Raw genomic sequence first — 27875 nt, 5'->3', positions numbered from 1 at the left:
CGCAACGAGGCACTGGAGGAAGGGAGGTAGTGAAGGAAGTAGAGAGATAAATCGGCACAGATAAATCCACAGTGGAAATGCACCTGCAGTTAGGCTCATGAGCCCTATAAGTTAAACTGTTTTTATTGTACACACTTTATTTTTACTAATGTCTGGTCATCAGTCTATCTTGGACCAAGTAGAGAATACCTTCCTGCAGTTCCACATTGTACTGATACAGTCCATGTTTCAGGATTAGGGTTACGTTCTACGTACGATGACAAATAAGGTTACAGCAGATGTGAACTAAGTCACTATGCATGCATAGTCTGATCCAGTGGACAGTCCCGTGAGTTCTTCCTGTAGTTCTTGGTTCCTGTTTCTTCATTAAAAGCTGTTTCTCGGAGCTCTGGGGTATAACTGCTACCTGGAGTGCTCTGAGATGAGAAGTGGGAGGCTGTGAAGCTCTTCCCATTCAAGGCACTGCTTTTTGCTTTCTGCATCAACTTTCTGTTTTGATTTGTAGTCCACAGAGATGTTTTCATTCTCCCAGTATTTATGAACAAGAGATTTACTGAAACAGGTGAGTGATTATTCCTTTGAATAATGTACTATGGCATTTTGCACCCAACTGTACTGATTGTACTAGTCAGCAATAAGTGGGTGATTTAGAATCTTCTGAGGTTTGCAGACAAGCCAAATGTGATGTCACCGTATAGACTTAATAAAGTGGGACCCTTGATGGTTAGAGTGTGTACGTAGGTTTTTACTGCATTCTGCTCGTTAATCTGATTTTCATTTCCTTTAAATTGTTAATATTATGAGGGAACACAGATCAACTCTGTAGCTGCAGTTTAATATTAGTAATTTTAACATTTAATCATGAGAACTTGAGGACAGTTAATATCAGTGTCGACCATCCTGACCATTTTGCGCTAAAGGTCATTGTAGACCTGTTCCATTAACCTCTCTCTGATCAAGGCCATGATATAGGTTTTACCGTGTTTTTTTGGGAAGCACACAAGGTAAATGTTCAAGGATATCTCTGTCTATTACACATGAATGGCATTACCGTGTATACACACCGTGAAACTACATTTGTGTCCTTTTAGAAATAATGCAGATGTCATTTCTGTAACAGATGAATTGGAAGCTACATTTGAAAGTACTGATGCACTTTTTTTTCATATAGCAAAAACACAGTGACTATTACAATAGCTGTAACAGAATCACAAGGTGGAAATTTTATGTTTAGATCTGCATGGTTATGTTGCCTTGTGTGGTGAACACTAACTTCATTAGGTGATGAAGCTGCTGTATTTCCTGGTATTTCTTTTGGGTGATGTGTTGCATGGGCAGTAGTACCTTAGCATATTGTAACACCAAGGGGAATTGTGGAGTGACAAAACAGGTGCATATGCCTCAAAAAAAAATTATTGCCTCAAAAGCAAATATTTAGGTCAATCAATTTGTCAGTGCCATCAGAATATCTAGCCCATGTGCCATTGCCTGTGAACAAGGCAGTCAAAATTTGTAGTCATGTTGTCAGTGCAACTGTAAGTCAAAACCAGTGCAGACTGTAAGTACATTCTGATGGAAACTAGCTAAGCTTTTGATTTCAAGAACACTGCACATTCTGTGGTATATCAATGAAACAATACATGATACACACAAAATACAAACTTATACAGAACACAAAGTTACACATGACTGTATGTGGGAGATTGATAGCAAGAAAGTGGAATGGAATCAAATTTGTACTGCCATATTGTTTGACTGTATTGTCCACACTGCAATTTACTGACAAAGACAAACCTAAGCACATACAGCCTCCTCTTGTGGAGAGGTGAATATGAGACCTCTGCCACCCCTATGAGTTAGTCTTGATATCCTATATGGTATAAGAATACAAAAATGCAAAACATACAATTGAAGATTTGATGTCAGAATTGATGTCAATGTGCAGCATTACAGCAGAGTGTACATTTCTGAATTACATATATCTCTTTGAAATGTTTCAACGATTGAATACATGGTTGTTCTTCCGATATTCGGCTGTACCCGGCAACCAGCTTCAGCGTTTGTAAGACCATGATTTATATGTAAAACATGGTCCAAAATTGTTCCCCTTATTTCATCTGGGACAAACCTCTTCCTCTGTTTTGTGCCCTCAGCCTTACACCACAGTCTTACTCCTCTTGGCTGTTCACCCTGTACATGGCCTTGTCTGTCCATTATGAGACTTTGTAATACTGTAGTTTAGCATGTATAAATGTTTGCCAATTACAGTAAAGGTTCAGTAGATGCACCTCTGACCTGTGGTTGAGACCATTGGTTGATCTAAACCTTCACAAATTCCCTTTCTTACTGTAACTGAATGCCAAGATTCACCTGCGAAAAATGTTAGGAGAGCAATTAGGACAATTTAGGACAAATAACCAAAATGTGCCAACATGCACTTTTTTGCATGTAATGACCCAGGCAATGACCTAAAGCCTAAATGTTTTGGAGAGTAAGACAATTCAACAGACAATCAGTGGAACACATTTTGATAAACATGACATAAGCAACTGATAATACAAAAAAAAAAAAAACAACAGACAATTGTTCATGACCATTTGCAAAATGTACAAAAGCATTTGTAAAATGTGAAACACAATGAGAAGTGGCAAGGAGTTGTGGAGATTGAATGAACAGTTTTGAGAATTTCAATTCTGTTCTGAGAAATGAACCAAATTGACTGAGAAAATCTTATACAGTCCAAGGTGAAATGTTGAGTTAATGATCAGACACGAATGGATCCAATTGCGACAGGTGCTCTTTATTACATAGGTGCAGCCTACCGCAGCTCGCTGTGCAAGGGTAGGTGAAGCCAGCTTAAGAAATACAACAGGGCAGGGCAAAACAGTCATGTAGTCAAGATGATCCAGGGTCAAGCCAGGCAGGTAGAGTCTGCAACTAATCCGGGGGTCAGGCTGAGAACGGGAGGTCTAAAGGGAGAGCAAAGGTCATAACACCGGAAGGCAACAACAATCCAGAAATGCTCATTACGCGGCATGAGTCGACAATCCAAGGAGGAAGTGGTGAGTGTGTCGTATAAAGGGGGTTATAGAGGGGCGGAGATAACTAGGAATGGGTGGATGCCAGTCAGTATTCAGTGGTCTATATCATTCAGTATTCAATAATTAGGATCAGTCAGTATTCTGGTGATTGGGCACAAGTGCTTCAGGAGATTGAGGCTGTAGGTGGTGCTGTTGCATCGAAAATGCTGGGGGCTGGTATGGGATACATGACAGTATACATGAACCCCCCCCTTTGATGGGTGGCGCTCCAGCCTGCTATGTGGATGGCCCCGGCTCCTGGGTGCTGGGCTGTCAGGGTGGCTGTCATGGAATTCTGCGATGAGAGCCAGGTCCAGGATATCCCTTGCAGGTACCAATGTCTGTTCCTCCGGCCCATATCTCTCCCAGTCCAGTAGGTATTGGAGGTGCCCCTGCCTTCTGCAGGAGTCCAGGAGGGTATTGATTGAGTAGGCCGGTTGTCCATTGATGTCTGCGGGTGCAGGGGGAGTAACTGTGGTGATTATGACAGACATGGGGCTGTAATGAACAGGTCTAAGCAAGAAGACATGGGAAGTAGGGTTCATATAGTAGTGTCGGGTGAGGAAGGTGAGGAAAGCAGGTTGGTACACACTGGAATGGAGTTATGCAGGTGGAAAAATGAGTCACTGAATTCTGTGCAAACTCTGCACAGAAAGGTGTGCTAGTTGCTGTGCGAGGTACAATACTGTTGAAGGAATCTCCCCACTTCTTGATTGACCCGCTCAACCTCTCCATTGGATTGAGGTGATGACCTGAGGAAAAATTACACGGCTAACCCCAGCTTTTTTCACAAATTTGTCTCCAGACCTGAGATGTGGTGACGATTTCTTCTAGTAGACCAAACATGCATAAAACAAATTAAAAGATGGCTTGGGCTTTTTCCATAGCGGTACGCAGGTTTGGAAGGGAATTACACAACACATCTTTGACAATCGGTAGACAACCACCATGACGACAGTAGTACCTCCAAAGTTGCACCATTCTGTAATGAAGTCCATAGCCAAGTGTGTCCACGGACGGTGAGGAATAAGAAGGAGCTGTAAGTTGCCTCTGGGGAGAGTTTGGGAGTACAGGAATGTGCACACACAGAAGAGGCCAAAACATAGTCTGAAACATCATCGTTAAGAGAGGGCCAACAACATAGCCGAGCAGGGAGGGATACAGAGACAAACGTCTTCCCCTGCCGGACACTCAGGCTTCTGTTCTGAGCACCTCTTCCATGTTATCTCGAAACCCCCCTTCCAATGGGAGCCAAGAACAACTGCTTTCTGGGTCTTTCATACGTCTGCCCTCGTCGTAGATGTGGGACGGGGCATTGGCTTTCTGATTCTTAGTACTGGGCCTACACAAAACGTAGAATCTAAAGCGAGAATAGAACAGAGCTCAGAAGCAGGGGCTGGAGCTGATTCTCATCGCAAAAGCCAGGCGAAACTGAAAGTGACTGCACTTTACTACGTGAACGACGAGACTCCCTTGCGCCTGCAGCGCAGGGGGATTAGTTATCTCTGGCTTGACATCACTGAGACACGGGAGGCACATACTATACTGAAGCAGCCTGAGTTTCGTCCTAGCAAAAAAAAAAACTCACTCTTCTGCTGCATCCTGAATCGGCTGGTCTGTCTGTAATGCCGAGGATGTGGAGCAATAACGAGGCGGACACATTCATTGAGCAGAGCGAGATGTATTAAGGGCAAATCCGGAAGGACCGTTGTTATTACGGTCCAGGGTCATAGCATAGCAGTCGGAAATGGAAACAAAACCAACACGCAGAGAATTCGAAGACATGATAAGTAAATGGAAGCAAAACACGAAGGCTGAGTTAGCAGACCAAACACAAACGAACACTCATAGCACAGAGGCTGTAAGACAAAGACCAGTGAACAAGAACTGAAAATGAGGGATATATAATATATACAAACAATAGCACGAAACTAACTGAGACACTCAAAACCAATGACAATGGGGTGTGGACTTAAATGAATACTAAAACCAAATCAACATTACATGTGGAATGACAGATGGGGCGGGGCCAGGTGTGAGACATATTTTATTGTTGCGTAGGGTTAATGGGTTTGGATAATGTGATTTTGTGGTGTGTGGGTTTAGAGATATGAATGTTGTACTGTGTGGAAGGATATAGTGGAAGTAGAAATAGTAGACATGGGGTTAGGTGTTGTTCTGGGCTGGTGAACGTTGGTGATCTGTTGGGAGGTGTATGTAGGTCTTGGGTTGATGTATGTGGGTGATGTGCTGTACTTTTGGCTGCTGTGTTCGGTATGTCGGCCTTGCAAAAGTATTCATCCTTAAAATTCTTCAGTTTCATGGGAATTACACTTCATGCTGCATAATACTACCCATAATGTTCCAGATGCTGTGCAATTGGCCAGATCAAGATCAAGTTAGTGCCTTCAACTTCACGTCTTCTCTGTGGAATAGATTTGAATCCTTTGACACCTCCTGACTTGTGGTTTTCATTTCAGATTTCAGTTATTTTAAAAGGGCTTTTCCAGCAACAGTGTTTTTTTCTGAACAAATGAAAAACACCCTAGTTGATCATAGGTGGTGCTAGTGTGTGCAGTTTGTTTTGTGGTCTGTAAGATGATTCGTTGTGCCTGAGCATATTTACAAAGGCTGTGCCAAGTGAGGGTATCCAAGTAAGGGTATCCATTTACGTATCGAAGTAAGGCTTTTCTTTTCATTTGTAATTTTTATTAATTTTCAGAATGTTTTGATGTTTCCCAGCCTGGTCGTCAAACCCCTAGACAGTCCACATGTTTACTCTATCACAGCTACTAGCACACCTGAATAGGGATACATGATTCTCAATTTCTTGGTTCAAGTGTGTTGGGATCTGAGATGGAAAAAAAAGTGGACATCTGGGGATCCTTCATGGTTTGATTAGAAAACTCATACAACATATTGCCTCTCGGTTCTCGCTTTGTATATCCAGAGATCACTAACTGTATAAGAGGAGGAGAGTTTTAGGTTTTCTGTTTCAAGAACTACTTAACCTTCTAGTTTTGGAGTGTGGAGAGGCCAGGGATACCTAGATGTGGATAATACACAAACTAAATTGAAACCTCTGCTTTCAATCTACTCCCTGAAGAATTACATAGTCTCTGTAGTCACCAAAGCTGCTCACACACACAAACATAAGCTCTCACACACACTGCCTCTAAAAGTTTCAAGCCCCCAGAGACCCATCATCCTTGTTTCCATCTGTGATAGCATACCTACAGTCTCCCTATGGGCTTCTGTATCCTACAGGCCATAATATATATCATCTTTGCTCCTCTCTCTCTCTCTCTCTCTCTCTGTCTCTCTCTCTCTCTTTCTCTCTCTCATTATACCTGTCCTTCATATGGGGAGACAGCAGTGTGCGGTCTCTCAGCAGCAGTTACGCTGTGGGGAGAACCTCCGACTATACAGCAGTGTCACAACACACCACAGCGATACGCCACCTCTGCTTATCACATGCTGTGACCTTGTTTGTTAAACCGAAAGGCATGTAAGTGGAGTATTAGCATACATTAAGACTAATGGAGCTTTTCTACCAACAGAGGGCGATGCACTCGAGTCTTCTCACCCATAAAGACACGTCATACAGAATTACATAATTTTATAATTTAATGGGATTTAGATCTCAGCCCGATGAGCAATATGTTCACACCGTACATACAGTACATGTGAAATACGTCTTAAATGTTCAAAAGATGCAGAATAATAATTAGTGAGTTTGCTCTGCAGTTGTTCTGGATTGATATCGTACTGAATTACGGGTTTTATGCACCAGTGATTTGTGAGATCCAATCACATATGACACTGAATAAGCCTGTCTGTTGAACAGGAACCATTGTATGGTTAAGAGAGCTGACCTGCTCGGTGGCCCCAGAACGATGGAATGATTAAAACAATGTTTATCAGACACAGGCTTGTTCAGCCTAACAGTAGTTAAGCTAATCAGGTTGATCTCCTCCTGCCATTTCTGTCATGATATGCCTTATGCCTATTCCTACCGGTCCACTGATTCTGTTGCTGATCAAGAGTCTGATCAAGAGTCTGATCAAGAGTCTGATCTCAATGTTTCTCAAGTGCAAGCACTGACTGCTAGTCATAACTCTTTTACACGTTTGAGGAAAGCAAATGTGTTTATCAGAGTAATAAATAAATGAAAACCCTGCACATGTACAGTGCTATTGTGTTATGGTACTCTGGGACACACACTCACAGGTTACTTTATTAGAAGTGCCTGGGTTACACTTACATCAGTTTGTCAAACATGGTTTGTCGTCCAAACTCGGTTCATTGGTGAGGAGTTTGGCTGCAGAATTACATCTCAGCTAATGTAGTTGTGGTTGAGGACCATTCTCCATACAGCATTAACACTGACAAGTGGTGGCGTGGTAGTGCGTGTTCAGATGCCACAAATTTATTAGGTGCAGCAGTGTTGCTGGGTTTTATTAAGTTCAGTTTGATTCAAACGTATTTGTATAGTGCTTTTTACAACAGCGAAGATATCTGAGTCTAAGCCCACAGGAGCAAGTCCACAGGCAACAGTGACAAGGAAAAACTCACAAAGAGTTATAAGAAAGAAACCACAAAAGGACTGAGGACTAAGAGGGGCAACCTGTCCTCCCTGATCGTTACCGGGCTGCACAACAAGGACGGCTTGTCCTCACGCATGTCCTCATCAATGCTGGGACATGTCTTCATCAATGCTGGGACATGTCCTCATCAATGCTGGGTTAGAACTGGTCCACCATCCAAAAACATCTAGCTGACAGTGCCGAAAGGAACATTATTAGAACAATAGATACTCTGCGTGACCGGAGCGTGCATTACTGTCTGTAAGGAAGAAGTACAGGCTCCCAGTTAAAGCCTTTTTCATGTTTGATGTTGATCAGCTCTCCTGTTTAAGATTTGTGCGTATCCTAATCAATATTTCACTGGCGTAGTAGGACTGGATTTTGCCTATAATTCCATGCGCTGGAAAACCTGAGACTGATAACCTTGGTGTGTCTTTCATGTCTCAAAAACATATTACATTATGGAAGAAAAGAGATATTAATGTGAACATCAGTCTGGATGTATTCTGAACTGGTTTTGTTTATGCAAACAATGTGGTGGAAAACAGAATTCTAAAAGATGCTCTGGTGTTTCAGTACCAGCCATTACTACAGCTCATTACAGAGCCATTCAGTCAGCATGGAAAACAAACAATCTCCTTAAGTGAGTTTGTTCATTAAAGGACGTTTTCCACATAAGTTGTTGGTGCTTGAGCTATTTCTTTAGCCGACTTTTAACCTAAATAAGTGTGATGCATTTCAAACAACTGAGTGGAATTAACAGCATATTATAAAGTTTGATCATAAGAATAAAGCAAAAGACAGATGTGATTTTGCACAAGTAATTCTGTTTGTTTAAGCTAATTGTAGTGGATTTCACAAGTCCCTTACCCAATCATGTAACACATCTCTAGAGCTCTTTCAGGTAATTTTTGGCACCTTGCTGTGTCTCTTCAGCTGGTGATTTGACTAATGTAGCATTTAGTTTAAGAGCTATATTAGTTGTCATTTGTGTGTAATTTAGAAAGTGATCATACATTGCTTGTTTCTCTCTGTATGCTTCATGTGAAGAGATTGGTTCTGTTAATCACTCATCAGTGTGTGGATCGGGGCATGATAGGGCGGATCAAAAGCTGACATCTCTGAGGTTGAGCCCTGTAGACCTCTAGGAATTCCCACCATGAAGGAAGAATGTCAAGGATTATCAACCCTGTCACTACCTAATGAGACGTGATCACAACTGCATCATGGGTAATGCAGTCTGCAAGGACGCAGTGTCATTAGTTAATGGAGGCAGAACTAGATGGATTTGGTAAGTAATTGAAATGACACAAGCACTACTTAGTTTGATCCATCACACAGGGGGCTAGAGGGATCAGCCCTACATCTGACTTACAGTGGAAGTGTGAAATGGCACCTGTACTGCACAGAGGGCGCTATTGTACCGTTTGAGGACATGGATTGGTAATTAGACTTCAGCACAAACAATTGTTTGCATCTGTGATGGATCATCGTAAAATTATGGAGCCCTTGATTGTGGGACGGGAAGTAATTGAGACGTTGGCACGTTGGTGATGAATGATGATGGAATGATAAGGGACGTGAACTCATTACTGCTATGAACAAGACCATCAGTGAACAGCTGACTAGATAATATCTCTCAAATACAGCCCCCCCCCTCCACACGCACACACACACACACACACACACACACACACATACACATTCACACAAGTGGAACACCCTACTATACCCCTCGCATCCATACAAACAGGTCCACAGAGGAAGAGGTATTTATTGTATTTCTTGGTGTGTACTGCCCCCCAGTGGTACCTTGTGGCAAATAAAATATTAATATCACTAATATCTTATGGAAGTTTGAATGCTACTTGAATGAGTTGTGAAATAGTCATTTAGTTCATTAAGACAAGCATGCTTGAAAGCATCTAGAACGTCATCTGTGCTCTTATTGTGATTATAGTGGTTATAGTGGGTATAGTGGTTATTGTGTCTTTAACAGGCAACATAATTACATTTTCCAGTCTCCTACCTTTAAATAGACCATTTCAGTATTTGAAACGGGCTGCGAAGTGTGTGTGTTTGTGTGTGTGTGTGTGTGTGTGTGTGTGTGTGTCACATTGTTCTTTTTCCGATGGTGGCGGAGTTGTTCTCGTTGTACTTTGAAATAAGAAAAGCCAAGCATGGTGGAGGCCCTTCAGAACAGATGAAGAGTTGTCAGGGTTACGCCTGCATGCCTGGTGCCATGAACGTCCTGCCAGTCACACGGAGTGCCACGCCATCTGTTCCCTTCCTTACATCAACATGAGGCCCTGAACGCGTCAACACCTTAGACTCGTTTATGTGTCACGCACGTTTCAAAATTACCTTCCCTTAATTAGTCTCTGTACAGTGTGCAAATGAAGTGTCCTTATGGGAATAATACCATGCAATTCTTCCATGTTATTGTGTTTCTCCCAGTATGTCATAATTACACAAGGCAGTTTAGGTTACTGGTATGACTGGTTGGTTATGTGTTATGACTGCCTGAACACTTTTGGTTGTGATCAGAAAACATTCTTCTTCATTGTAATGGCATGTTTGCAATGATTATGACAGATAACTGAGTACAGATATAATGATGGCTTGATACATCAATTGTTGTGTTCACATATGATCTAAATGGTTTTTGGAAAAGCAATCTAGTGGACTGACCAGCCTCCTTAACATGTCTGGGTTCCTTGTGATTGAAACATCTCCCCATGTCTAGGCTGTGTCGACATACGGAAGGATGGGTAGTTTTTCTTCTCCCGGTGGATAAGAGCAAAAACGTTCAGTGGATCTAACACGGGTGTTCACAAAATTGCCTTTGATGAAAGCCTGCCAGACGCCAGACAGCGCCAGTGTGTTACATGTGGCTTTTGATATCTTCCTTTGTGTGTTTTTGCTCTTTATGATCTGATGTTATAAGTTTGCTTGTCTCCAAATACACTGAACCCCTAGAAATAATGGCCGTTGCTTCTCAGATGTAAATGCGATGTAATTATCCTTCCCCGTCCGAAATGCTACTGCTTCTGTGTGCTCCCTATATGTTAAACATCGAGTAAACAGGCTGGAGAAAACAAGATTCCACCACGCAAAAGTCCTGGTGATAATGACCAATTATCTCCCCACTGTTAGTTGTCATTAATTCCCACCAAACATCCCACCTGCTGCTCACGCTGTCACGGGACAGCTGAGCGTGATTGGGTGAGGGGCCTGCCTGTTCAGCTGAGCGTGATTGGGTGAGGGGCCTGCCTGTTCAGCTGAGCGTGATTGGGTGAGGGGCCTGCCTGTTCAGTTGAACGTGATTGGGTGAGGGGCCTGCCTGTTCAGCTGAGCGTGATTGGGTGAGGGGCCTGCCTGTCCAGCTGAGCGTGATTGGGGGAGGGGCCTGCCTGTTCAGCTGAGCGTGATTGGGTGAGGGGCCCGCCTGTTCAGCTGAGCGTGATTGGGTGAGGGGCCCGCCTGTTCAGCTGAACGTGATAGGGTGAGGGGCCTGCCTGTTCAGCTGAGCGTGATTGGGGGAGGGGCCTGCCTGTTCAGCTGAGCGTGATTGGGTGAGGGGCCTGCCTGTTCAGCTGAGCGTGATTGGGTGAGGGGCCCGCCTGTTCAGCTGAGCGTGATTGGGTGTGGGGCCCGCCTGTTCAGCTGAGCGTGATTGGGGGAGGGGCCTGCCTGTTCAGCTGAGCGTGATTGGGTGAGGGGCCTGCCTGTTCAGCTGTGCGTGATTGGGTGAGGGGCCCGCCTGTTCAGCTGAGCGTGATTGGGTGAGGGGCCCGCCTGTTCAGCTGAGCGTGATTGGGGGAGGGGCCTGCCTGTCCAGTGGAGCGTGATTGGGTGAGGGGCCTGCCTGTCCAGTTGAGAGTGATTGAGGCGGCAGACGCCCAGGATGGACAGCATGGATAGAAAAGAGGAAGTGGGCCAGCTTATCAGCACCTCAGAGCACTTACTGAAGCCATTTACAACCATGATGAGGAAGTGTTGCCGTGCACCCAATTACACAGTGCTTATCATTTGCAGTTCAGTAGAAAGAAGTTTGTGGCAGTGCCGGATTTCCACAAGAAGAGAAACCTTCAGTTACTTCAGGGAATTGTCATATACAAGCGTTCACTGTGGTAACAGACAAGAACATTAAACCATGTCCAGATGGTTAATTGCTCGACTAAAGAGACGGGCCATGCGTATGACGCAAGATTGGCTGTGACACATTTCTCTGGTGCTAGAGTGTAGAAACAGTCTGTCCCACAGCCATGAAACCACCATATACGAATGTCGCCTCCATATAAGGGGAAGAAAAAAATTCCATTAGAGCTTCATGAAATATTAACACAAAATGAGAGCTGCATGCCTAGACATGAATGTTCCATACACTGAGAACGTGGCCTTTTCTCTCCAGTTGAAAACAGAGGTCATATCACATTTGTGGAAACCTGCAATACACTTACGGACTACACACAACATTTACCTTTTAATGCAAACCTGACCATCAAACTATCCAAGCCAGAGGAATATTTTTATTTACTGTCTCCAGCAACAGTGTGCAGAATGTATTTATTTTCCCCTTGAGCACTTTTGTTTATTTGTACATGACAGTGATGATGGCTCGAGGCTGATGTGTATCAGGCTGATGTGCATGAGATGCAGGATGAAATCAATAGGCTAAATGACTAGATGTTCCCAACACCAGGTTATGGTCTGTGCCCTCCGCAAAGTGCATCTGTGTTCCTGGTCATTACCTTCCAATAACCTCGCAATGTAAAGGGCAGCCCGTAACCCTGGGGCAAGACTGGCCTGGCTGCACAAATAACACACACACACACACACATGTGCAAATAAACACACGCAAACACACACATGCACACACAGACATTCGTTTCTTTATTACCCATGACAGGTGGAGAGAGGGGTGAGCTGCTCTACTGCAGTGATGTGATTTGTGCTCTGTTTCTTCTCCCGCTGACCTGGGCGTGGAGGGCACTAGGTTCTAGTGCTCTTTGCCTGACCACCAGTGCTGCACCCTTAAATGGCAAACTCCACCCCACTCCCCCCACCCACCTCTCGCAACAGTGGTTGCCTACACCTGTGACACACTCAGGATTAAAATGTACATACAGGTGTTACATGCTACATCAAGTTGATTGCATTTGATCATTTGTTATGTTAGGTTGAACTTTTCCAACTCTTAGACAGGAAAACAATCATTGTGCTTTATATGAATGTATACTGTACATATTTTTATATTGTACAGTATATGTACAGCATATTTCACATGAGGACGTGTTACACCTTTCCTGCTGTTAGGAAGGAGAGCAACAGGTCACCAGACAGCAGCTCAGCAGGTGATGTCTGTCACACACACAGCACACACTAATGTCTCTCTTCTCAAACACCACCAACACACACACAGTCTGACAGAATACAGACAGACTGAAGCTGATAGAGGTTTCCTGTGGTGAACAGTCCTGGTCAGTGGAGGTCCTAATCAACCCGTCGCCATTTTACCAATCTGGCATTTAATGCTGAGTCAAACCTTCACGGTCTCATAAAGCAGCGCAGATGTCTGTGTGAACGTCTGCCGCCCCCAGACCGGATATCCTGGCCTATGAACGGCACAGAGTTTCATGCTTTGCGCTGCCTGTGAATCTCGCCTGCAGACCAGGGGTGAATGTCTCCAACAGGACACAACAGGACACTCCCACTCATTTCCTTTAAAGCAGGGGTACTCAACTGGCGGACCGCGGTCCGGATCCGGACCCGAACGCAGTCCTGTCCGGACCCAATCTCATTCCTGATTAACTGGATACGGACCAAAACAAAACCGTAGCATTTATTTCAGGGCTATTGACAAAACACTCCGTCACGAGTGTTACGTTTGCCACCCCCGCTCAACAATTTACGTTCGCCACCCCCTCAACAACTTAAAATAATAACGCCTGGTTGACGCTTCGCGAGCGGCGCGAGGGTCCGCGCGGCAAAAATTACGTAATCGCTGTGGCTCCGCGTGTGCGCGAGTGCCTCGCGCGCTGTCGGTTCGAGAGGTCGTGCACCTCCCGAATTTTGTAACTTCGCGCCGCGCTTCAGCGCAATGAACAAAGTCACGTTTTCAGGGTTCATACACCTTTATAAGGTGGAATTAAAGCACTTGTACGTCACTTTCAAGGTCCATTTCAATATTTCCCAGCATGTTAAACATAATTACGTTAAATATTTATACATATACTCGAAATAATTCGCTTTTTATCACATTATTTAATGGTTGTTTATTTAAAAAACGCCCAATCTTCACGTCTTCACGTTCTCTCATGTTTCGTCCTGGAATTACAAGAGGCTCGTATTTGTTAACCTAATACAAGAGAACTATTCAGTCAGACAGCTATTTGTTGTGAAACCAAGTAGTTACAATTTCAAGCATTTTAAAGTACTTTAACCTAAATTCCAGCACTTTTCAAACCTGAAACATATAGCAACATTAAAATTGGTCAGGTAAATGTTCATTCCCCTGTTTTGAGGGGTGTTTCTACCACATATCGTTTCGGACAAAACGCCTATCGTTTCGGAGAACACTGCAGTAACGCTCGCGAAAGTATAAACGCCTCCACCGTTCGCACCCCCCCCCCCCCCGCTCAACAACTTACGTTCGCCACCCCCGCCGCACCGGACCTCAGGTCACAGGTATCTGCCAAAATTGGACCGCGGACAAATTTAGTTGAGTACGCCTGCTTTAAAGTACAGCATACTGAAGATCATGTCTGACGAGGTTACTTACAATTCATGGCATATAACTGTAAGCTTTTTCTTTTGTGTTTTAATGTAGTACCAGACCTGATAGTAGCTAATATTGAGTGTGTATGTATGTGTGTGCATGTGTGTATGCTTTAGACAGGACAGACACAGCATTGTTCTAGTTTGTTTTTACTTCTATACTAAGGTATGATTGCATGTCCCAGTTCAGTGTGAGGTGTGTGTGTGCGAGTGTGTGCGTGTGTGTGTGTGTGTGTGGTTGAGTTTGGGGTGTGTGTGTGTGTGTGTGTGTGTGTGTGTGTGTGTGTGTGTGTGTGTGTGTGTGGTTGAGTTTGGGGTGTGTGTGTGTGTGTGGTTGAGTTTAGGGTGTGTGTGTGTGTGTGTGTGTGTGTGTGAGAGAAGGACAGAATCTGCACATTCTGCACATCCCTTGGTGCCTATAGAAATAAATATACTATGACTGTTTGCTACTACAGTTCTTGTACATATGGGTGGTTGTGTCTATGCATGTTTATACACACGTTCAGAAATAAATACTTGCGCCTGTTTGTTTTGACTGTTATAGTGTGTGTGTGTGTGTGTGTGTGTGTGTGTGTGTGCATACGTGTGTGTGTGTGTGTGCGTGTGTGTGTGCGTGTGTGTGTGTGTGTGTGCGTGCGTACGTTTGTGTGTGCATGTGTGTGTGCTTGTTTACTTTTATGTTTGCTTGTTTTTGTCTTAGTGCTGTGTGTGTGAGTGCATAGCAGGCCCTCATTAATTCCTGCACTTTCGTCTGGCTTGTTGTTGAGGGCGACCGTATCCAAGCTGTCTCTGTGTGTGGTGTTGCCATAGAAACCAGGGTGCCTCCTGTCAAAACAACAGTGAGTGAGTGAGTGAGTGAGTGAGTGTGTGTGTGTGTGTGTGTGTGTGTGTGTGTGTGTGTGTGTGTGTGTGTGTGTGTGTGAGTGAGTGAATGTGTAAGTGAGTGAATGTGTAAGTGAGTGTGTGTGTGTGTGTGTGTGTGTGTGTGTGTGTGTGTGTGTGTGTGTGTGTGTGTGTGCATGTGTGTGTATGTGTGAGTGAGAGAAAGAGAGTGTGTGTATGAGTGAGTGAGTGTGTGTCTGTGAGTGAGTGAGTGAGTGAGTGAGTGAGTGAGTGAGTGAGTGAGTGAGAATGAAAATAGAAAACAGCTTTGTTGTAGATTACAGGTGGATGAGATGCAGGTACATCACGGCTCTGTTGACATTGCCATTTTTGTCTGATCTTATTAAACCTAGAAGAGAAAGATTCCAGATCCACAAAAAAAAAAAGATTCCAGATCCACAGCAGGACAGTTACATCAGGATTCCTGCAAGAAGATAACAAGACACCAATAAGCAGAGGCCTGTTAGCATGTTTCAGAGTGAGCTGAGTGCGTGAGGGGTAAGAAACAGCATGACTAATAAACCCAGTGTCACATTTACACCAGTGTGACCACAGAGCAGGACCTGCTGCACAGTGTACATCAAACAAGAACGTGCTTGACACGCCATGACATTTACCAGCAGAAATGCTATATTCAGATCCAAACTTGTTGGCAGTGTTTCCTTGTATTTCTGCAGTGCTAGTGTCTTTCTGCATAGATTTATAACATTGTGTGTGTGTGTGTGTGTGTGTGTGTGTGTGTGTGTGTGTGTGTGTGTGTGTGTGTGTTTGTGTGTGTTTTAAACTAGTCACTTCAGTTGGCAAGAAACTGGGTATCCCTGGTGCATGAGAACACTTTTATAAATTAATGTGAGACCACTTGTATAGATTAACGTGAGAACACTTATTAGATTAACAGGGCATATGAATTTTGTTACGTTTTAGAATAACAAATGGAAATACCAAATGACTGAGCCAGTGTCTCATTTGCATGGCCTTGATGGTTATTTCAGTACATAGGTATGAACATTTTTGTGTTTAAAAAATGTGTAAAAAAAAAAAAATATATATATATATATATATATATATATATATATATATATATATATATATATATATATATGGTTTAAAAAATGATTTAAGAAATCGCACCATAATGTCATGAATTTTTTAAAATAATGTATCATAGTTACATTTAACTCCACCAGATGGCGGTGTTTTATAAGGCAAAATAGCTCACGGTTTCTCACTGCAGGGTGTTTACAGCAGTAATGTAGCAGTAGTCTCACTATACTCACAACCCTTAATAACATTTTAAAGTTGACAAAATCCCAAACCCTCCATATCTATTTAAGCTCGGAAACACTATGAATAAACCAAGTCTTTTATCCTATAATCTATTCATATCGCCTGGCGAGGGCCTGGTGATACCTTATATACATAGATATTAAAACAGCCAATATGATTCAGTAGTTCCCGGGAGCGTCTTGGCTCCCGCATGTGTGCTGTTGGAGTTATTTGAAGCAGATGCCGTGCTAGCAGGGAGGTTTGCTTGTTGATGTGAAAGTTGATATGAAAAATGTTTTGTCGCATGCCGCTTCTGTAGGCGGTGAGAGGGCTTTTCAATATGCTGCTACCTTGCGTTCATATTTCACATTCTCCTCGAGTTAAGTGCTCCAAGCGAACCGATAACCAGAAGACTCCTCGTGTTTATGTTAATCGATTAAACACTTTTTGCACATTTCAGCTGCCTTCTTTCCACCCTTGCCACGTATTTTACGTGAAACAGACATTCCCTTTGATTTATACGTAGCATATTCAAAACAGAGAGAATCGCTCGTTTTACTGGTCTGTTATCCGACATCGTCTGATAACGGAAGCGTGCGGATGGTAAAATGTCACGGAGGTTTTACACGCAGCTGATTCATCCTTTCGATGCTCGGAGTATTCCTAACAGAAACAAAGTTCTGTACAAAAACATGGAGTTTAGCATCTAGAAGAAGTTGTGCTCCCCGTTGTATCTGTGTAAGAGCAGATGATCACCTTCTGCACTCCGGAGGACAGCACTTCCACTCGTAGGCCCTAAGACTCGGACATGTCTGACATAACATGCCATATTCGGCACGATTCAAAGCAGCAGCCTTCCAATTAGTCCTCCTCTAACCGCAGGAGCAGCCCGTCTCTGGAGTCTCTGGAGCGGCTCCCGCAGATCTTAGGATCCACGGGACATTTACTGGCTTTATAGTCACACAAGTGAAGCAGCGTGTTTCAGCTATGACATGTATGTTGCTTTATGTATGTTTTTTTCATGTACTGCAATACGAACTAATAATGAGAATAACTTCACATTCTGGATTCTGTGTCTCATCTTGGAGGTCACTTAGAAATATAAGGTAGAGAAATCGACTGATTTGCGATTTGTCATTATCTTTGGTTTATAAAATGTAATTGTTCTCTAGATTACTCATGTAAGGCACTCGCTAAGAAGAAACTAGCATCTCAGGATAATCAACGCCTCATCAGATCTGCCTCTGCCATTCTGTAGCCCTCCGAGGAAAGCAGTGGGCTGGGAGGTGTGTCTGAATTCGTTAGCCTGGTCACACACACAGACTCTGGATTTCTGGCAGAGTGAGCAGCAGACTGTCATCTGTCTTCTTCGGCGTGAAATCCTCCCACACTCCCTCTGGCTGCGTTAACACTGCTCCTGACAAACCACTGCATGGTTCAAATGTCATCACGTCGCCAAAGCACGTGATGAGAAGCACATTTGAGAACAAACATGCATTGCACATCAGGATACAATGTAACTGCTCAAATGTGGACCATCAGCACGTTTAATTAGTACGTTACAAGAGAAACATACTCTCTTGATTCAGACTCTCGATTTATATGGCTGTAGGTGAGAGGCTGTATTTACTCAAGGTTGCATACACGCACCGGCTACTTTATTAGTTACACATGTCCAACTGTTCATTAACGCAAATGTTGAATCAGCCAATCACATGTCAGCAACTCAATGCATTTAGGCATGTAGACATGGACAAGACGATCTGCTGCAGTTCAAACCGAGCATCAAAATAGGGAAGAAAGGTGATATAAGAGACTTTGAACGTAGCATGGTTGTTGTTGGCAGACGGGCTGGACTGAGTATTTCAGAAACTGCTGATCTACTGGGGTTTACACGCACAAACATCTCTAGGGTTTACAGAGAATGGTCTGAAAAAGAGAAAATATCCAGTGAGCGGCAGTTCTGTGGGCACAAATGCCTTGTTGATGCCAGAGGTCAGAGGAGAATGGCCAGACTGGTTCAAGCTGATAGAACAGCTACAGTAACTCAAATAACCAGTCGTTACAACAGAAACATGCAGAAGAGCATCTCTGAACGCACAACGCGTCGAACCTTGAGGCGGATGGGCTACAGCAGCAGAAGACCACACCCAGTGCCACTCCTGTCAGCTAAGAACAGGAAACTGAGGCTACAATTCACAAAAATTGGACAATAGAACATTGGGTCTCGATTTCTGCTGCAACATTCAGATGGTAGGGACAACATTTGGCATCAACAACATGAAAGCATGGATCCATCCTGCCTTGTATCAATGCTTCAGGCTGGTGGTGGTGGTGCAATGGTGTGGGGGATATTTTCGTGGCACACTTTGAGCTCATTAGTAAAAAATGAGTATCATGTCAACGCCTCAGCCTACCTGAGTATTGTTGCTGACCATGTCCATCCCTTTATGACCACACTGTACATTGTACAGTGTCTTCTGATATCTATTTCCAGCAGGATAATGCACCATGTCATAAAGCGCAAATCATCTGACTGGTGTCTTGAACACGACAATGAGTTCACTGTACTCGAATGGCCTCCACAGTCACCAGATCTCAATCCAATAGAGCACATTTGAGATGTGGTGGAACAGGAGATTCACATCATGGATGTGCAGCCGACAAATCTGCAGCAACTGTGTGATGCTATCATGTCAATATGGACCAGACTCTCTGAGGAATGTTTCCAGTACCTTGTTGAATCTGTGTCACGAAGGATTAAGGCAGTTCTGAAGGCAAAAGGGGGTCCAACCCGGTACTAGCAAGGTGTACCTAATAAAGTGTCCAGTGAGTGTTCATTTACAGACTTGTATCTACATGATGTGTGCAGATTTCATGAAAGCTACTTCAGGTGTCCGTCTGCTGGCCTGTATTATAAATCGGTGCTCAGGTTTGTTTGTGCACCACCAGTCGCATGACCTGCAACCTTCCAGTCACCCTCAGTGTGATCCCATCTAATATAAATTGGATAAATAATAAATATACCGAAGATCCCATTGGACAAACCTCTAATCAGTCCCCTCTCGTCCCTGTGTGACATCTGCATTAGCATCATGGAATATTCATTCCTTTCTTAATTGTTCATGGAGATTATATGGAAAATTCCACTTATTGAGAATAATAACTAAGTGTGTGAATGGACGCTCAGCACTAAGACGAGAACGATAATCACTGTAATTATCACCCAGATGGTTGCGGTCCATGTAGGAGCACTCAGACAAAAATTTCAGACATTTCACAAATTTTCAATAATGTAATTCACGAGAAACACAGCCTCCATCTCGGAACACCTTGTAGGTTCCTGAAGTCGGCGCTAACAGAGATGACGCAAGCTTCGGCTCCATAGCGCTTGTGCACTTAACACGTTTACTTTTCACTGGTGGTGCAACACAGGAAAGCTTGTCTCACTTCTCCTCGCTTCAGTACAAACCCGGGATGTCAGTGGTATGTAAGTGGTTAAACCGATCTAGCTTTAGGTGATGCCGGTATTCTTCATGTTTGTTTGCTTTGGGGTTTCTTGAGCCCTCACAGGTGTTCATTAGACATGACATCCTTCATCCCATCCCTCGTTTTTAATGGAGCTGCCCTCAAAATGCTTAAATACACACTGTGTTTCATGAAGGAGGATTACTGAGACGGCGAGCTATCTTCAGGCAGTGCTGAGTTGAAGAACATGGGATTTACTTCACCTGTTTAGCAGCACTGGCACATTTCACCCCACTAACCAATGAATCCAACACCATAGAGGAGGTCATAAAGAAGGTTATGTGCATGGCATATAAACGCACACAGCCCGTCTTGTCCTTGGCTGTCACACAGGCTGTGTGGGAACAGGATAAGATGCACACGTCAGCCTCAGAGTTCTTAAGGCCTTAACATGTCGGGAATTGCAGTGACAGCATCTTCACTAGGTCCAGCTCAGGGTTCTTTAATGAAGGTGGAGTCATAGTGAATCCCACAGTCACAGAGTTTGAGAATGAGATGCGTTATAGAAAAGCTGAATGGTCTGGACATGCCTAAATTACAGGTGAGGAATGTTATGAACATTACCATAATTATAATACTCATTATATAATATAATAACCCAATTTTCTTCCACGGTGATGGTAATGAGTAGATTACACAGCTCACAAAGTTTATTACACCCACTTTGAACTGTGCCAAAGGTCAAAATAACTGTGATGAACAGTCGAGAAAAATACGAGTAATTCTTTAACGAACACAATGACATTATGCTGGTAATGCATGCACAGTAAGCCATTGATTGTCTGAAGTCAATACGTATAGATTGAGAGGATGAAGATGAAGTAGTTGTTGCCTGAGCTGTCCGGTGAGAAAATTACCATATCGGTTCAGCCTGTGCTCACCATACTCCACTTACTCTGATTTACATAGTCATGTGTCCGAGATCCTGGCCTCAGAAAAACTAGTAACAACACCTTTGATTGGCACAGTGATCCAGTTCATTGATTATGCTAATGTGTTTCCACGTGTCAGTTGTTTGAATAATCATGTTCTTCTAATCATTCATTCAAATTGCGCTATGATGCAAATCAAGATCAAGTGGAGGACAAAGCAAATGACAATCGTAAATTTTTATGATTCTTACATTTTAAATGACATACATAAAAAATGAATTACTGCTTTCGTTTTAAAGGATCACTTATGACTGTATAGATGCTCTGGTTAGCTAAAATGTTACATATAATGTTTACATTCACTTAAACATGTGTTTAGAGTCTTTAGTATGTTCCCAAATTGCCTTACTTGGGTGGGTCCCATTGTTAACCACAACTATGCTAAATAGTAACATACCAAGTGATCCTTGTCATATATTTTGACCAAAGTGGAGAAACATACCAGTATTCAAGTCAATTGTGGCGCAGACATACCTGTCAGGATTAGAATTTATGAGATATCCTTCAGGACAGACACGCCAAACTGTCGCCGCTCTCTTAAGCCCTATAATTTATGCACTTTTATGTGTGTCCTTGTCGCACATGGAGATGATGGAGAGGCCAACTGAAAGGGTGATGAAATTCATCAGCGGTTTATGTTTTCGGATGTGAGAGATAAAGCTATTATCTAAAGGAGAATCTGTTGTTGGTCCGTGATCGTTCTTTGTTCTAAACCATGAACACCATTATATTATTGCATACTTACAACATTTGCATACACTGGTGATGTAAGACGCATTCTAGTGTAATTAGCAGTATAATAAGTGTGATTCACAGTGCATTATTGGTAATTGAATAAGGTCAGTTACATATAATATCTATCACTAAGTGATGGTTGTGAAAACCTCTTGTTTTCATTGGATCTCAACAAAGCTGGAATCTTCATCCAGCTCAGTCTTCTAATGCACATTTGGTGCACCAGATTAATCAGTGTCATGGTATGCAGATATGCCTCTAGGCTTCTTAAAGATCTTCCTTGTTTTACTTCAGTATTAATGGGAGTGGAAGAAGCTTCGGGCTATTCATAAAGACGGCATGATCATGTTTTGTGCTCCTCTGTTTAGCAAACGTGGCCTCTAAAATGTATTCTGTTATATAAGAGTTACATATTCTAACTTCCTGAGTGTTTATGTAAGATGCACTAGACACATTTTTATTTCTTAGCGAGCTCCTCCAAGTAAGCCGAAGCAGGTTTGTGGACGTGCAGTTCACAACCCCGGTTCTGTTTACCCCCTGATCGCAGTGCTGTCGTTTTGCATGCAAGCTGTCACACCGCTGTTGGCACCCAGCCAGATCAGTTCCCGCTCATCCGCCAATCACACAGTCCTATCACTTCCCAGATCCCAATCCCCTACTTATTAGTCCATTCCCATCACCTGTCACCTTTTGCTTCTCTCTATTTCCCAGTCTGCACAGAGCCTATGACCTGATATGCATCAGGGGAGGGTGAAGTCCCACCTGTATGGCCCAGTCAGCCCCAGTCAACTCTTATGGGAGTTTAGAGTAGATCCATTGTCAAAACACATGAGTGACACCTTGGTCTATTCTCCCTCCCTGGACCAACGTATCTATGACATGTGCCAGGTCCGAGCCAGTCTCCATCATAATAACCTATACTGCAAACTGGAGAAATGCAAATTCCATCAGCACTAGATTAATTACACTGACGGGGAGCTCCTGGCCATGAAGCTGCCCTTCATGGAGTTGGCCTGAGGGCAACCCGCACTCATGCAAAGTAATCAATGATCACGAAAATCTACAGTACTTGCATGCAGCTAATGGGCTCAACGCTAGACAAGCAGCACAGTGGTCTGCTAATATTTTCTGGCTTTGCTTTGAATGAACAGTAGCATGTCGAACGGAAGCTAGGCGGATTCCTGTGGCTCACCCCTCGTTCGGCATTACCCACCTGCCCTGGGGAGAGTAAGCCCAAACAGCGCTGGGGTGAGTATGTTCAAAACTACCCCTACCATCCATCCACTTGCCTCGCCCCATTCAAGTGCTTTCTGGGCTTCCAACCCCCACTGTACAACCCTCACTGTAGAACCCCCACTGGTCCGCTGGGAGATGCATTCCTCCAGTCACCCAGCTGTCCTAGTGAACTTCACAGACAGTCAGAAGGCCATGTAGCCTGCCAGTGACTGAGTGTGAAAGGCCATGGCCGCATTTAAGAGAAAACTTCAGGGAGAGACTCGATATATTGGCCAGATCACATGTGGGTGGTCATAGCAGACAATAGGACTGGTCCAGGTTGCAAGTTCCATCTATGTATCTTGGCCTTTATGTCATCCACTGTAAGATCATTGATAGCACCTACAAGGCCAATTTACCTGTGTGGTAGATGTGGTTCCAGATCCCCTCAAAGATCACTCACTCACAGTTCAGCTCACATCAGTGACTCCTGCTAGAGTCTAGGAGAAGAACTCTATGAACTGTGTTCACTCTTGTGTTCACTCCTGTGTTCACTCTGGTGTTCACTCCTCTCGCACCTCATTCCCTAACTCATTCACCCAACAACAATGTCACACAAGTGATTTCAACACAGTATGCAAATTGACTTTCACTGTGTTGTCACATTCTTTATGCTGAGATTACTATTCAATCTATGTATTAGACATGATATATAATTTCTATTTTGGAATGATACCACAATTCCATTTCAAAAACATTTTTTTTTTCACATTTTGTTTGTGCAATAAAAAAAATAGATTAAGTCTAATAACTTTAAGAACACTGTTACAAAAATAATAAAGTTTGGTTAAATGTGCAAATTTATGAGACTAAACAATCCCACCAAGGCCTAGAAGTCTAACACTGAACGTTAATTAAAGACTTGACATTTTAGTGATGGGAAGGTGGTACTTGCCGTTTCATCCCAGTTTAATCTGACTCACACCAGTTACACTCTGCTCTCTGTGTTTAGCTCTTTTCCAGCAGGAGTGTATGATTAGCTTGCACTGTTTACACAGGTTTGATGACACTTACTTACACTACCCACTACCCTGCAGGCTACAAGAGCAAATGAATTATGCAAATTTTTAGGTAAATGCGAGGCTCTTTATTGGAGCAGTGTTGTCTGAACTGTTTAAAATATCTGCTTATACAGTCTAGGCTAGTTTAGGTGTGTGGTGGTGGTTGGGGGGGGTGATGGATATTGGCCAGGGGGGTGGGGGTGGTAGGGGGGTGGTATGTTCAGTACTTCATCAGGGTTTTTTGTCCTTTCAGGGAATAAACACCGCCATGTATCACATCATCTAAAAAGTGTCATGTCATTTCTACGCTAGGTTTTATTTTCATGCAGTATAATTTGAATTCATCCCATTGCCGGAACTCAGAAATGGAGTTGCCAAGCTTTGATGTGACATGCACTGATCTGAACATCTTGAGTGTCATGGAGCAAACGCTATAAGCCACATTGCCTGTTAATGAAGTAAAGTGAAAATCAGCTATGAGTCTTTGGAGTTTATGGACTTACCTTAGAAGCCATCACAGAGAGCCATGAAGCCAAAAATAAATCACACCCAGATTGGCTAATGCACAGAGTCTTTTATCTCTATGATAAACCAGGCTGAGTGGACTCAGCCTCAGACGGAATAGGATGTTTTACTGGACCAGCCCTGAAGCACTGCTCAAAGGTGCCAGTCAATGAAGCAGTCAAGAATGTTAGAAACTGTGCCTCAAGGGTAAATACTGTAGAGGCTACTGACACTGAGCAATGCTTTGGCCAAGATTTGAACCATCATCACTATAGTCACTTGTATGCAACCTCGACACCCTGTGCAACGTCAAAACCTTTAAAAATCACCCAGCTCACAGGCTACTCCTCACACCTGAACACTTGTGGCAGATCTGAGCATTTCTCGCCCTCAGCAAGCAGCAGGGTCTGTAAGACGTATCATTCATCATTGTTCTGATATAGACTTCAGGCATCTAGCATCCCCAGTCAAAATCACTGAGTGGTAACGGTGTAAACAGCTTGGAGGAGCTCTATGAGTGGTGGCAGTGGGCGACGCTGTGTGGCTCCTGGATTTACCACCACTCCGAGTGTCTTGGGGTGCTCCAGAGTGCCCGTGAGGCTGGGAACTGATAGGAAATGAACTCGACTCGCAGTCTTGGTTCATCAAAAGAAGAGATACCAGGGGGAGACTCAGCCTGTCCTAGGGGTTTGGTGTTTGGTCTTAGAGGTGTTCATTTTTCAGGGGGTTCATATGAGCATGGTGAGAACAAAGAGAGAAAGATAAATCAAAGTTTTATACCTGTTCAACATCTGTTTGTTCTAGTGCCACTAAAATGTTTATTTCTGTTTTCATGTGTCATGTAGCTAGAAGCAGAGAAAACAAATATAAGAACAGGTTGTACAATATGGTGAGGCTCAGCCTCCGCCAGGAGACCCAAAGAAGAAGAAATCGCCTTACTTACTTTTTTCATGTTTTCCTTTTCTTTGTCTGTTTTGTTCTCCCTGCTAATTGTTTTTCCCCCACAATGAATCCCCTCCTCTCTCTCTCTCTCTCTCTCTCTCTCTCTCTCGCTCTCTTTATGTTTGTTTCTCTCTCTTTCTCTTTCATTCTCTCTGTCGGATGTTGTTTTCACGACAGCGCTTGACGGGCAGGCGAGGCAGTGTGACCTCTCACGACCTCTTTACATGAGGAAGTGTACGAGCTTTGTTCCTGTCAGCTGCCACTCAACCCGCCACCATCAAGGAGGCGAAAGACCAGAGGGAAAAAACCCTCTCATTTCTCTTGAGGAAGAACAATCTCACTTTTCTATCTGCAGCCAATCTGTTTTTTTTCCACCCAACTCAATACACTTTTGTCATCGGGAGGCTGAGAGCCAATAGAGACAGTGATGGTCTTCTGTTGGTTGGACGTGTAAGAGTAGTTAGCACTTTGATCTCAGACCAGAACTGGGTGACAAGGACCCAAAGAAAGAGTGAAAAAGAGTGAAAGAACAGGCTGGGTCTAAACTGTGCTCAAAACACTAGACATTAGACTAAAACTTTGATGTCTGTCTAAATACTGTATGTACAATGAATAGAATAGAGAGCTATTTATTTGCATATGCCATAAATAGGAAAAAAAGTTAATTAATTTGTCAGACAACCTGTTCAAGACAAGTTCTCACAAGGTATGAAATGACAGGTCATTTTTATCACACTTTGTCCATGCAGAACATTATAGAGGCCCCATGAGACTGCAATCTGTTGGGTTTGAGCGGTTGTGAACACTACTGCATACAAATCTGTAAAGACAGGAGCCTCTGTGTCAGGTGAGCAGTGAGCTTCTATTAGCAGAGAGCACACACACACACACACACACACACACACACACACACACCTCAAATGCCACAATCTTTCAGGCCTCAAATCCACCCTCTTACAGCGTAGATAGAGAAAGCGTTCAGTAATTCCAAAGCATTAGCTAACACTGGCAATTTATATTAATTAACTAGTTGCTGTATTCTCAACAGGATTACTGCACAGCTTTAAATTTGAATAATGCTTGAAAGTTATAAATGAAATAAATGAAGGCTCTTCTATCCATACATTTGCAAAAGGTCATTTTTTTGTTGTTATGTTACTTTTTTTTGTAGTGCCAAAATATTTATAGCATGACCTCCACTGTGTGTTTGACATCCCGTATGGTAATGCAAATTTCCTTGCTTTGTTCCTTTGGGAACTTCAAGGTAAGAAAAATACAGGGGACTATGATATTTAAACAAGAACATCACTGCGTGACACAAGAGGCAATATTGCTGCCCTGCTGTGAGGAGGACTGTGTGACACAAGCGCGTGTAACAGCTTCAGTAAACCCCCCACAGGGCCCTCACAGGAGACGGGAGCTCGTAGAGACTTCAGAGCGTGGGAGTCTAACAGCAAGCCTGTTGGTGGCAAGCTAGCTCCTCTGTCATTCTTCCAACCTGGTCTCACGCTAATTCTGTGAGATTTAGAATGAAGCAACATCCATTTTTCTCTGGTTTTCTCACAGATATCGTGAGAAAGGTAACAGCCGCTAAACCTGCTCCGTTGCTCTAAACTTAATCGAGAGTTTTCATATGAATCTGCTCTTGGAAGTTTTTACCACTGGTTTGAGACAATATGAAGTTTTCAATTACAGATATTACTCTCTCTCGTCAAACAGCTTTCAGCTGTTAACAGCGTGTGGTTCGTCCACGTCTTCTCACTGTGGTCCTCTTCTGTTTATCTGAGCTTCTTGTGTTCCACAATTGTTTTTTTTTTATTTTTTGGCTTTTTGCACATAATCCTCATTGACATAGTTAATCTGTGATACGAAACAATCAGACTATGTACAGGGATTTGTCTTATGTTGTTTGTCGAAACCCATACCCCATTGTTCATAACACTAAAAATCTCTAATCATGGATTAGGGCCTGTATTCTTTACTATTACCACTAATTGTATTGGCTATCAGCATTATTCTTCATTGATGATGACTTTTATCCATCATGTGTGCCTGGACTCTCAGCCCAGTCCCTGAATGGCTGGGAAGCTGCACAGTTGCCTTTCCGGCAACGCAACTCCAGCTCTGTCCAACTCTGCTGGACTTCAGGGCTGATCTAATCACACTACGTTCTTTCACTAACCCTCCCTCCAACATCTCCCTTTGCTCCTTTTCTTACTCACACACACACACACACACACACACACACACACACACACACACACACACACACACACACACACATAGCGAGGCACCCACATACTTACATGTTTTGTTCCATTCGTTTCGTGCTGAATGAGAACTGTGGGCCAGGGTGTTGTACAT

The 27875-nt window shown here is 43.3% G+C and overlaps 1 protein-coding gene across 1 annotated transcript in view; it reads left to right on the top strand.

Moving 5' to 3' along the window:
* Positions 1 to 503: 503 nt before the first annotated feature.
* The window catches only part of lsamp (limbic system associated membrane protein), a 303186-nt gene continuing 275814 nt past the window's right edge, over positions 504 to 27875 (top strand). Inside the window, exon 1 of the mRNA XM_076976767.1 lies at positions 504 to 562. Coding sequence (XP_076832882.1) covers positions 538 to 562 — 25 coding nt within the window. The 5' untranslated portion in view covers positions 504 to 537. The remainder of the gene's footprint in view (positions 563 to 27875) is intronic.

This window comes from Brachyhypopomus gauderio, chromosome 16 (assembly GCF_052324685.1).
Source record: "Brachyhypopomus gauderio isolate BG-103 chromosome 16, BGAUD_0.2, whole genome shotgun sequence".
Taxonomy (NCBI): Eukaryota; Metazoa; Chordata; class Actinopteri; order Gymnotiformes; family Hypopomidae; genus Brachyhypopomus; species Brachyhypopomus gauderio.
Note: the sequence above shows the minus strand (reverse complement) of the source record. Positions and strands in the feature narration are given on the sequence as shown.